At 38.6% G+C, this 12,392-nt stretch overlaps 2 protein-coding genes across 2 annotated transcripts in view; both read left to right on the top strand.

The window, feature by feature from the left end:
- rnf220b (ring finger protein 220b) overlaps positions 1-3,740 on the top strand; it is a 100,446-nt gene extending 96,706 nt beyond the window's left edge. The window contains exon 15 of the mRNA XM_049016497.1: positions 384-3,740. Coding sequence (XP_048872454.1) covers positions 384-455 — 72 coding nt within the window. The 3' untranslated portion in view covers positions 456-3,740. The remainder of the gene's footprint in view (positions 1-383) is intronic.
- Positions 3,741-5,643: 1,903 nt separating this feature from the next.
- Positions 5,644-12,319, top strand: dph2 (diphthamide biosynthesis 2). The gene is made up of 7 exons (XM_049016608.1): positions 5,644-5,778; positions 7,225-7,385; positions 7,877-7,989; positions 8,898-9,118; positions 9,306-10,007; positions 10,979-11,164; positions 11,710-12,319. The coding sequence occupies exons 2-7, from the start codon at positions 7,233-7,235 to the stop codon at positions 11,835-11,837; spliced, it is 1,503 nt and encodes a 500-aa protein (XP_048872565.1). The 5' UTR covers positions 5,644-5,778; positions 7,225-7,232; the 3' UTR covers positions 11,838-12,319.
- The last annotated feature ends 73 nt before the right edge of the window (positions 12,320-12,392 follow it).

The raw sequence follows: 12,392 nt of genomic DNA, 5'->3' as shown, positions 1-12,392 counted from the left end.
CACATAGTAATAGTAATGAAATGGACAGCAGAACATATCTAAAAACATAACAGTTGAACGTAGTATAACAATTAGTTTTCTTTTTTGATTGACTGATTACAGTTTTAAAAACAGCAGGCAAAATGAGGTAGCTATAGTTATTACCATACATCGTTCAACAGTCTGTTCTCTTTGTATTTGTATTTAGACATTTAATTGTAAGACAGTGCTAGGTATCAATATTATAATACTGTTAATGTTGCAGTATTTTCATAACTGTCATGTTCCAGAGATCTGACGGTGTACAGAGCTGTGTGGGGCACACCCCACCCGGTCTGATACCGTCTGATGATGATGGTATTTGGTTTCTGTTCATTTGAGTGTCCACTGCACCATTCCTACAGGGAGCCAAGAAGTTATGCCCACAGTGTAACACCATCACGTCTCCGGGGGACCTGAGACGGGTTTACTTGTGAGGAAGCCAATCAGCAACCAGCTCCCTGCTATTTTCAGTTGTCTTATCTTATCTATTCCTTTCTTTTTTTAAGCATATGCAGTCAGCATATTCATATACATGTTTTATCAATTTTTTCTGGATTTCAAATGCCTCGGAAAGTAGTGTTTTTGTTTTTTTTTTGTCTGTGGACATCAGGCCTAGAAATTGACATCATTGACCTCTTGTTAAATGTATTATTTTGTATATCTAGACTCTATTTTTCAAATCGCATCCAAACCACCATATTTTGCAAGGCTTCTTAAAGTCCGTCTCTTGACTCATAATGGAGGTACAGTATATCACACCAGCTTTGAAGTAATGCTATTTGTCTCTCCTAAAGTTCTGTTGCATGATATTCTATTTGGAATACAAGATGTTTCACAGATGATATTGCACCCATGTCTGTTTGATTTGGCTGGATTAGAATAATCACTTTCAATCAAACATTTTGTGGTGCCGGTGAAGATAGAAGGCACTTTGTGAAACCTAAAAAATAAACCTAGGGAGAGAATGTAAGCACATGCAATACATGATAATTCACAGTGACTGTAGGAAATATTCACCTCCTCAACTGAAGTATTTTATAGATATAAATCTAATTTTTGGTTTTGTTTTGTTTTAAGGATAAAGTATTTAATTATGAAACAACAGTGAAACTATTGTGAATTGCAAAGTTTGAAAACGCTTCATTAGACTAGTACTCATCTCATCTGATATGCTGCTGAGATCAAGAGTCTCTTCATTTGTATAAAAATTTCAAAACACAATGACTGCATCACCTGTCTCTGTGGTCCAAAATAAACTACTAAAATGGCTGAGATCAGGTGCACAGTATTATCTTATATTAAACAAGTTTTTTTGATAGATGAAGAATGTATACAGCACTATCCAAACTCTCCTCGGATCATCCTCTTCTTATAGTAAAATATCAGGCCAAAGACAGCTGTGGAAGCCAAAGTCTCAAAGTCCATAGGTAATGTATCTGAAAGGATTCCATTTATATGAAATTGGTTTGGGCTTGCTGAATAATAGTGAATAGTGCTACAGACAACACGCAGTACAGCAACAGTAACACAACCTCAGCTGTGAAATGTGGAGTGTAAACATCGCGTTTCCAGAACTTCTGCTGGGTGTAGCACAGAAAATGAATGGGACTAAATCCAACCAAATCTTTGAGGAAAACATGCTCCAGTCAGCAAATAACCAAAGACTGCCCTGTTGTTGTAAAAACCTGGAGATGCTGGCACAGCAAAAATGGAGTGACTTTACAAACCAGAGAATGAATATCTGGGAGAGGTCAAGGAGGCGATTTCAGCTGAGAAGATGCTGTAACATTTAAAGAATCCTTTTCCACCAAAGACCCCTGTTAGTGGAGTTTTGCTGTGAAATTGCTGCCAAAGTTATTTCTATGAACTATTAGTTTATAGCAATGAATAGTTTACCAAATCATGACTTAAATTTTATTTTATTTTCCCATTGTTTCACTGTTGTTTCACAGTAAACATTTTCTAGTTTCATCAAACGGCTGCAGTGTAAATTTGGTAGGAGGTTAAATGTGTTAACACATTTACAATGTGAATGTTTTAAGTAGAAATAATGTGGAAAAGGTTATGGGGCTGAATATTTTCTATAGATACTGCTTTTTACAATGTTTCTAAATGAAAGACTGTTGAACATTTATACACAGGAGATATAGTAGGCTTTTGTAAAAGCTGTATTGGAACACTTATTGTATTTTTTTAAACAAATGTTAACTTATTAATGTTGTATTTCATTGTGCAGGGGAAGCGATCGTATAAAAAGTGAATTGCGTACATTTTAATTCATTTAAATGTGACATTTGTACTTTGAAATTTAATAAAAGTAAAATAGGTAGAATACATATAAAATACAGGACTTTGTAGGCTTTTTGGCAGCATAACAGCATAACACGAAATCCAAATAGAATGTTCACTCGATATCTCAACGTGGTTTCTTCCCCAAAGAGGGATAGCTTGAAAACCCCAATGAAAAACAAAGAACTTCAAGTCAACTGTAGCGATGGGACGTTCAACTGAAAGCACAAACTGACACCAGCCTAGTCTGGGAGTGGTACAGTATGTGACAACAGTATTATTGGCACATTTTTAACTAAATGTTCTGTTTCTTTAAGAGCTTGTAGTTTTCATATGTGTTTAATGCAGGAACTTAATAAAGTGACTAGAAAATTACTAGGAAATGCAATTTAGTGCTTTTATTTATGGTATATAAGTAACCTTTGTGTTAAAAAAAAAATAATTTTCCATATTCTGGGCCAGATATATGTTTTATATAAGTTCTGTGGCACAGTTTTATATGTATTTATTATTTTTGCTTTATTTGTACAGTCATATTTGTATAGTCATATTACATGTCCACCTCAACTTTCTGCAACATAGCCCACATTGTTCAAGTTGTTGAAATAACAATTTAAAATACGTGAAGAAACACTTTACTACTATCTGTCCAGTGAATTACAAATCAACTCCAGCAAATGATTTGTAGCGTGGTTTGTTTCCCCCTGTTGGTAGCAAATAGTCATTACATATTAAATTAACCTTTTCCTTATTTAGGAGACGCTGAAGCAGCGTGTGCTGCTAATAGGCTAGCTACTGCAGCTACAATCTTCTGACTGTACTTGCTTATTATTATTTATCCCGGGAACAACAAACCCAACCCTGAGAGGCAAAGTAGCAATAATGCATCAATGTGTGCGCAAGAAAAGCTTCTGGTTTCATTTGAGAGATCAAAAAAATAACATTATAGTGAATGTTTAATCCAAGTACAGTCACCTGAATGTAGCGCAATTAAGGTCATTGCTTTGTTCCTGCCATCCAACTTCCAAAACTACTTCATCAATACAAGACTGCTGTTAAGTGGTTATAGAAGCTAAATAATGAAATTTTATTTATTGATTAGATAATAATGACATAACTGTCTGAAGGCAACTGACTCTATAGTAAAAAAATGCATTTGTGTCTATGTTTGTGAAGCACGGACAGTAAGTGAACGCTGGAAGGTCAGTTACGAAACAGCAAAAATTAATGGTGATATGGTTACATTTGATTCAGATAATTCCACAGTGCAATGATTGATAATAAATATCCAGTCTGTGTTTTCCCATTATATTCAAGACGTATTGCAGTTTGTGAAGTTCAGAGTCCAACATGAAATATAAAAATTAAAATGGGATGTCTGAAATTTAAAGACTGAATTGCTGCTCTAATCTCATTGTTCTTTGTGTTATTCTGTGCTGCTTTAAACTTTCTATGTTTAATAAAACAAGAGTGAAAATTCCATATCGGCATTGCTCTCCTTTTAACACTCCTTTATTCTTGTACCACCCTGCTTTTCAGCAAAAATCCACAGTGCCGTGAAATTCCTCTACTTACCTGAATATATCTATTCTCCTGCTGATTCTAACATTTGCGGCATGTTCTGCAGAGCAAACCTCTAGATAGCAGCAACATTGTTTTATTAAAGTACAATAATTTCCAGCTTCCTAAACGGCAGTTTTTATTGTCCATATCATGGCTGATACCCAGCTTGAACGGTGTTGATTCACTTAACTAACTTAATTTTATTTAATAACATTAACTTCACATGAGCTATATAATAACCCGTATACAGCATCTTCTGTATGTACAGGAGCAGGGCTGCAGGGGCACTGGCCCCAGCCAAAAGCTGACTGACCCCCAGAGCCCCCTCTCGTGTCACTCATCAATTCAAAATAAATCATTGGCTAATGATAAGGTTGACTCCTCTGTATGAATTATGCCAATTCTTATACTCCCCGGCTTAAATGATTCTAGAATCACCCCTAATCAATACGGTCATTGGGGGGCGGGAGAGGGTCCATAAGATACAAGCTAGCCTTTCACTCTGGAATGCCAGTCAACCACAGGGCATAGTCGCACACCACAGGTGTTTTTAGAGTCACTGACTCACTGAACTGCATGCTTTTGCACTGCAGAAAAGCCGGCGCATTGCAGAGAGAGTACACTCACACAGAGAGGGAGCGGGATCCAAACGGTACTGTTCCCTGAGCCACTCCACCACCCACGATATAACAATATCCATTATATAACAAGGTTGCAGAAGTAAATCAAGTTGCATTGACTACATTGTTTTAGATACGAGGAAAATATTTTATTTGCCATTTGTACAAATTCTTTAGCTTTTCCATATCCCACTTGGCTTTGGGTGCAGAGTCAGCTACTTTTCTAGTGCCCATGCAGCATTTTTTGGGGGTTAAGGACCTTACTCACGGGCCCATGATGTGACTTCTCTGCTGACCAGAGGTTTGGAAACGGCAGCCTCCTTATCACAGCCGCAGAGTCCTAACCTGCAGAAACACTGCAGAGAACATGCAAACCCCAGCATACAGGTAACAGTGCGAGGCTGCGACTGCAAGAGAATGCCCTTCATCAGCTGGCTGATGCAACTGGAATGTCAGTAATGCTGTAATCAGCCAGTTTCAAAATGTAGTGTGATTATGAAAGTTAAAGTAAAAAATGTTTCATTTTTAAACCACCAGCGTATTTTTTTTCTATTTGCTGTTCTAAAACTGTAAAACTGTATGTTAGTTTACTAGTTACTGTTAAAACTGTATGTTAGTTTACTAGTTTGATCATTGCATTTTGATTCTACAAATGGCCTTTGTGTCACCATTTTTGATTTTGATGAAACTTGGTAAACAATTTACACATACCATCCAGAACATAGAAATGTCTTTAAAATGCACTATAGTTTCCCCCTGGGATCAGTAAAGTCTTAATCTTAACATTCACTTTATGTTGCAAGACAAAAGAGAAATTCTCTGAAAAGTCCCCCAGAACACTTTACACACTTTTTACACGCACTTTAACTCAAAAGTAGCACAGAAAAAAAAGAAAAAAAAAGAAATTTTAGGGTGTTTATCTCACGAAGAGGACAAATAAGTCAATTGTTTACATATAAGTAAGACACATTAATACTTATTTCATTTTAAAAAATAAAATTACTTGTTACCCTAAGCCCCTCAGTGCTTTATCTGTTTATAAATATAAACGATCAGCCAACCTCCAATCAAATCTTTCAACGGCTCTGAGTGTCACCGCAGAGACTTCCGCCTACTGTCACGTCAGTTGAATAGTTCGCTCCCTTTTGCCCCGGAAGTGATTCTGTTTGATATGGCGATAATGCCATGTGAGACCTATGGGGATGCTTCTCTGTTTATTACAGAAATGTCTGTTCTGTTATATTTGTCCAGTTTTCTTCTAGCAACATTGTTTGCCATGATTCAGGTAATTACATTTTGTTGTGTGTAAGTCTAGGCAGCCATTTTAATAGCTCACTGGCTGTAAAATTTAATAATTCACTGGCTCTGATACGTATATTGCAACCATAGAGTTGCGCATAATTTTACATTAAAATACATATTTAATCGATTACTATTTTATATTTAACTTTCTGCAGTGTAAAAATGAAATTATAGAGTAGTCAGTGCGAAATCGGGGCGTAGAATCGTTATTATTATTATTATTATCATCATCGTTTTATTATGTATTATTATTTTTTAATCGGCAATAACATCAGTCAGTGTTTTCTGTATGTGTCCTCATTGTTTTGTTTTATATTTATTTATTTATCTGCTTACATAGTTACTTTTCTTTATTTGGGCACGTTTTTTTTTTGCCAGTTCTGTCAGATGCCTGTTAACTGATAGCTTGGGCCTTCTAGGAACAGCAAACGCAATAACGAAAAAGCATGTATTTTATTTTTATTTGCACTTTAGTTTCTCGTTGAGCTTTTTTTTCCTTCTATAGATTTATTTCTTTTTTATAACACTCTTACGATTCCATATTCAGGTAGACAAAAAGGTGCAGGGTGGTTGAGCTTTAATCACCCAATGCATAGATCGAGACTTAACTTTAAGTCCAAAAAAACACTAGAATAGAGGGGAACCGGCAAAAATATGAAATGAGTAGTCTGGCTAAATTTCACCTGTGAAAGTGATTAGAATTGGTGACGTTTGGGAAGTATAAGACTTAATTAGCAAGGTTCTGGGCAGGGATGTTAAAAGAAGTTAATATTAGTTTAAAAACATTTCACAACACATTTAAGAAATATTAAAACGCTGTTTTAACCCATTCACTAAATTGCTTGTTAAATTGCTAAAATGCTGACTTACCGTCAACAGTAATTTAGATGGACCGAATAGCGGCTCTCCTGAGATTTCCAACTTGGTGGTCAAAATTGGGGAATGATAGCGTGTGAGTTTTCGGCAAACTCCAGATGACTCTTAAAGCTGAGTGTGAAGCCTGCTTATTGTAGTGTATTCGAGCCGTACCCTGCGCGAGGTGCAAAGCGTATCTGACTGTAAAGCCAGTCTGCTCACTCACAGGGGGACTCGGCCCGGAATTATCGTATCGGTGACATACACAGCAGATCTTGCCAATTAACCCAGCTTCTTGTCTTTAGACTACAGCAAGAAACACAACACAAGGGCCGTTGCGAACAATGTACATTCCACACACATAGAGACTCGAACTGGGATTCACACCCCTTACCTGTGTGAGGCAATAGTGTCACAACAGCTCTTTGGTGTTATATAATATCTAATGAGATAGAATGTTATGTAATCCGCCTTCATGGTCATGATATGTCATTTGATAGGTTTGATTTAGGCAAGTATAGAATTTTGTATTGTGTTGAAAGCGTTCTGTTTATTTTTAAATTTCCTTTTTCAGTAGCAACTATGTCAGTTGCTTTCAGCAGTGATGGCTCTCATGCCATCCAGAAAAGCCTCACTGTGGACTTGGTGGTCAGGGCCACCAAGGCAGAGAGCCTTGAAGAAAGCTACCAGATTAAGGAGACCTGTGATTTCATCCAGGAGAACAATTTCAATAAGGTGAGTCTGGACTACACAAATCTTAGAATAGCTTTTCTGCCAGCCACTTTAACACTTGAGGGATATGCAGTTCTTCCATTTGACTGCAATACATTTGAATTTGACTGTACTATATTGTTTTGGAGGAGCCAGTAATTAGTACTTATCTAAAATCTATTTAAACCATATGGTATGATATCAGTCAGCAGTGGAACCAAGGTGTCCTTCTAATATTGGAGAAATAAAAGACTTTCCAGTCACGAGTGGAGCAAACTTTCAGGAGAAATGTGTGATAGGCTACGGGATATTTACTGTTTAGAGTGTTTAGAAGAGTCAAACGACTGTGCAACTGCTGGGTCTTGGCTGCCGGTTACTCTTATGTTGAAATTCATTCATATAAATATTATTTTTCATGTATATTCTTCCCATATTCTTCACTGTAACTGCATTTAATGTGCAAAGACTTTGGTTGAAATGTAAAGTTTTTTAACATATGTGCTGTTGTTTCTTAGGTAGCACTGCAGTTCCCAGACAATTTGTTAGTGGATTCCATTCAAATAGCAACCAGGCTTCAGGAAACTACTGGTGCAAAGCTATATATTCTTGGAGACACTTCATATGGCAGGTAAACATGGTATATATTATATGTTATATTGAAATGTAATGTCACGCTGGATGGATGGATGAATGCTTTCTTTCTTTCTCAATTAATTAATCAGTCAGTCAATCAATCCAGGAAATTCGGGCATTACAGCAGCAGCAGACAATGGGACGCAAACAGTCACTGGTATACTTATACCAATTAGAAAATAAAAATAGAAATTGGTAATTAAAATAAAAAAGTAGAAAGTAAATCTTACCGTGTTTACAGAATGAAACACAGCTATAATGTGCAAAGAGTCATGTGTACTTAATAAATGCAGAATGGATGTGTACAGACCACAACAGTGCAAAATCTGTAGTACAGGTTCCATTAAATAATGAAATGGTTGGATAAAAGAAGGGAACGTGAGTATTGTTGCAGTCTGCGGGCCCGTGACTGGCTGGCTCCGCCTAAGGCCCGGCTGTATGCCCTGATGGCAGCCAGAATTAAGGAGCTACCAAAGCGTTCCTCAGTGACTACAGAGTGCAGAGGCTGCCACTGCAGGCACTCCCCTGTGTCGTTAGTTAGTCATTAGATAGTGAGATAGTATTACAATAGCACAAAATGTAAAAATAAAAAACTTTAAAACAGTGAGCAAGAATAAACTCTTTCACATACACACACATTGGGGAGAAATACTGCCTTAAAGGAGACAACAGTGGATACAGGCAATAGAGACGGAACACAAGACGTCAGCACCGGCTCCATGTAGGTGGAAACGTGGTAATTGAGCAGCGACTCTCAATTGGTTTAAACTCTGAACCCATATTATTTCTTGGTCATTAAAATGTGATTCACAACGGAAGTCATGACCCACCAGTTGAGAAACATTGTCTTAGTCTATAGAAAGGATGGAGTTAATATACTGAGTGGTGCATGTGTTTTTGCAGCTGCTGTGTGGACGAGGTCGCCGCCGAGCACGCTGGGGCTCAGTGCATTGTGCATTACGGACGGGCCTGTCTCAGTCCGTCGCGAAGGCTGCCCCTCATCTATGTGTTTGGAAAGAGGCCCGTTGACCCTTTCAGATGTGCCATCGCCTTCCAAGAGCTTTACCCTGACCGTCAGAGCCACGTGGTTGTCCTCTATGATGTCGTCTATTCTCACATCATAGGTAAAGCATATAATGAAGATAGATGAGTGTTAGCTGTACAGTTCATTCACTAAATTTTTAATCCATTTAATTTCATTTTACCGCTTTAGGGCGTATCACATAGTCTGGTCTGTTACTTTGCCTTTGGCATGTTCATTCTTCAGACCACGTGCTGACGAAATTAACTTGTTTTGATATTTATCTTCAGATGATCTTTTGAAGCTCCTGCAGCCCGAATATGTAAATGTGATCGCTTCAATCCTAAATGTGGATGGTGTGGTCTGCAAAAGTTATGGACAGATACTTAGGCAAGCCGAAGACACTGGACACACAGAAGCTGAATCAGCCCTATATGGTGACAGGCTTGTTCATAAATATGGCCGAAAGTTCATCCTAAAGGAAGGATGCAGTATTGAGGACTACAGCATTTTTTATGTGGGACAAGAGGGGGTCACCCTAACAAACTTTATGATGACCTGGAACAAGTGCTCTTTCTGCTCATTCGACCCTGAGACAATGGTAGGGAGGCTTGAGAGAATCAACATTAACAAAGCTTTGATGAAGCGATACTACCTGATTGAAAAAGCAAAGGATGCCAGCATTGTAGGCATTCTGGTTGGCACGCTTGGTGTGGCTAACTACCTAAATATTATTGACCAGTTAAAAAAAATAATTCACAAAGCTGGTAAGAAGAGCTACATGTTTGCCATGGGCAAACTGAATGTGGCTAAGCTGGCAAACTTCCTGGAGATTGACATATTCGTGCTGGTGGCTTGCCCAGAGAACTCCTTGTTGGATTCCAGCGAATTCTATCGCCCAGTGGTGACACCCTTCGAAATGGAGATTGCCTGCAACAACCAACGAGAGTGGACAGGGGATTACATAATAGACTTTCGGGATCTGTTGCCTGGTAAGTAAGGCTAGGTCTTTATGTCTGTGATCGCAAGGTCACTGGTTTGAATCCCTTGCTTGGCAGAGTTATCACATTTCTTTTGGGCCCTTGTGCAAGGCTCTTAACCCCTCCTGAAAAATGCTCCAGGGATGCAAGGTAGATCACGGAGCCTGAACTCAGGTGAAGACCCCAGGCTTCAGTCTCACCTCTGCATATGTGCCCACACTCCTGGGCAAAAAATGAACCGAACCTAGATTGCGCAACATTAAGCTTTGGCACATTTTTTTTTGCTCAGGAGTTTATTAAAGTTATTAAGTTATTAAAGTAGAGTTTGCTGGGATATGCAAAAAGCACATTCCTGTTTCCCATTCTTATACTTATGAAAGTCCATTTCCTCCACATTAATAAAACAAAGTTTGCTTAATTTCTCAGGATTTTCTCAGCTGATTCCAGTCTTGCAATTATGGCTTTTTTCCGCCAATCAGGCGGTGCCGCCTCTTCTGCAGGATGCCGTTTAGGAATATATCCCAAAAAATGTGTTACTCTCACATAATGTCATCCACTGGCAGGCTAATTTGGATTTCACGTTAACTTGCTACATTTGGAGAACTGGTTGGCACTAGCACTGCCTTAGTTGCTTTGGTTTGAGTTATTCAGTTATTCTTGTGGTAGCAGTGTTTGCCTGCCACTTCGCTCCTGTCTGCTACAGGACATGCATTGCAACCATTAAAGAGGGAGCAGAAGTGATGGCTCCAGGTACGTTTTAGTTGTTAGAAAAGAACTGAGAATTACAAGAAATAATTTCATGCAATTCAAACTAAGTCAGAATTCCAAAAACTTCTTTCTTTTTTTTTTTTTCTCGTGGCGGAAAAGGCCTCAAACATACTTTTTTTTTCTTCATACAAATGGAAAAGATTTTATTATTTTTTTTAAATATCGCCAGTGGCTGAAAATAATGAAATATTTTGAACCACTTTGCTTTGTTGTAGGAGCTTGCAGCCATATAGAGTGCAGTGACGTCAATGAAGATGACGGCGAGACAACTGATGTGTCGCTCATCACTGGAGCTCTACGATCTTATGGTTTCTCTTCCCTGGAGCCAAAGGACGCTGTGCCTGGATCAGCTGTGGTGCAGAAGAACCAAAGCCTGATGCTGGCACATGCAAACACAGCAGGTTTGTGGAAGTTAAAACTTCACATTTCAGTCCAGCTTCCAAACATTTAGGGTCACACAGTCATGCAGTCACACTACTTACGAAGGCAGCTTAACCTGACTGCATTTATGTGGACTGTGGGTCACAAAGCCATGCAATATGGGGAAATCCAAACTCACACAGAAAAGGTGAGATTTGAACCTCAAACCCTGGAGGTTTGAGGCAACCGTGCTGCCAAACTGCTGATTTCAGTTCAGTTGAGCTGCAGCAACATTTCTGCCTGTAGTATGAAGCACACGCAGAGTGACAGGTGGGCACTGGGAGCAAACTGCTCACCCAGGAGGCTGTAAGCCGCAGGACTGGCTACTGAGCCTCCACCCCACCTTCTGACATTCCCTTGCATGTACACCCGTACATTGCTCCGTACAGAGGGATTATTTTTCAGTTTGATTTTCAAAAATGAACACATCTCTGCATCTAGCATTGACTCAATTTGTCTAAATAAAACTTAAAAGCTTGCTGGTCTGGATTAATGTTTTTTTTTCTTTTTCTTTTTGCTGTTGCAGCCTCATTCTTATCTGGCCGGAGCTGGCAGGGGCTGGATCAGAAACTAGGAGAAACGCCAGTGGTGAAGGCGGTGGAGGGAAGGAGAGGAATCGCCATTGCCTATGAAGAGGAGGGCAGCAGCAGATAAGCATTGTCTTGGGGGGGGAAGAAGCACATTTATTTTTGGGGGACCGTTTGTCATACTTCTGTGTGATTGCAGGTTAAACCCAGAATCTATATCCCCAAAGATCAGAAAGCGGGTTGATTGTTGGTATTTAACTTGCACAGTCTATGATAAATTAAATTACAATAGACTCGGCATTGCTAAGTCAAGAGTTTACTGTATTTTATATTTTATCTTTTTTGATTGTAAATCAAAATAAATTAAACAGCTGAATTCAGCACTATCATCAGCGATTTGAGCAATGTAGTTTTTGTTAAATTTTTGTCTGTTTACGTTTTATAGGAAATCAGTTGCAGGACAAAAAACTTCATGTAACTAGTTTTTTTTATAGTGCTATTGGCTCCATGTGATTTGATAATGTGGGACGTGGAGTCAAAATAATGTACTTTAAATACAGTTTGGCGGCATAATGCAGCTTGTGCAATAAAAATCGCTTCTGCTGAGGAGATGGTGGAATTGGGTCTCTTATTGGCGAATGCACTCAGGAAACATCTAGGAGTGAACACAAGGAGGTCACTG

Source organism: Brienomyrus brachyistius, chromosome 1 (assembly GCF_023856365.1).
Source record: "Brienomyrus brachyistius isolate T26 chromosome 1, BBRACH_0.4, whole genome shotgun sequence".
NCBI classification, from domain to species: domain Eukaryota; kingdom Metazoa; phylum Chordata; class Actinopteri; order Osteoglossiformes; family Mormyridae; genus Brienomyrus; species Brienomyrus brachyistius.
Note: the sequence above shows the minus strand (reverse complement) of the source record. Positions and strands in the feature narration are given on the sequence as shown.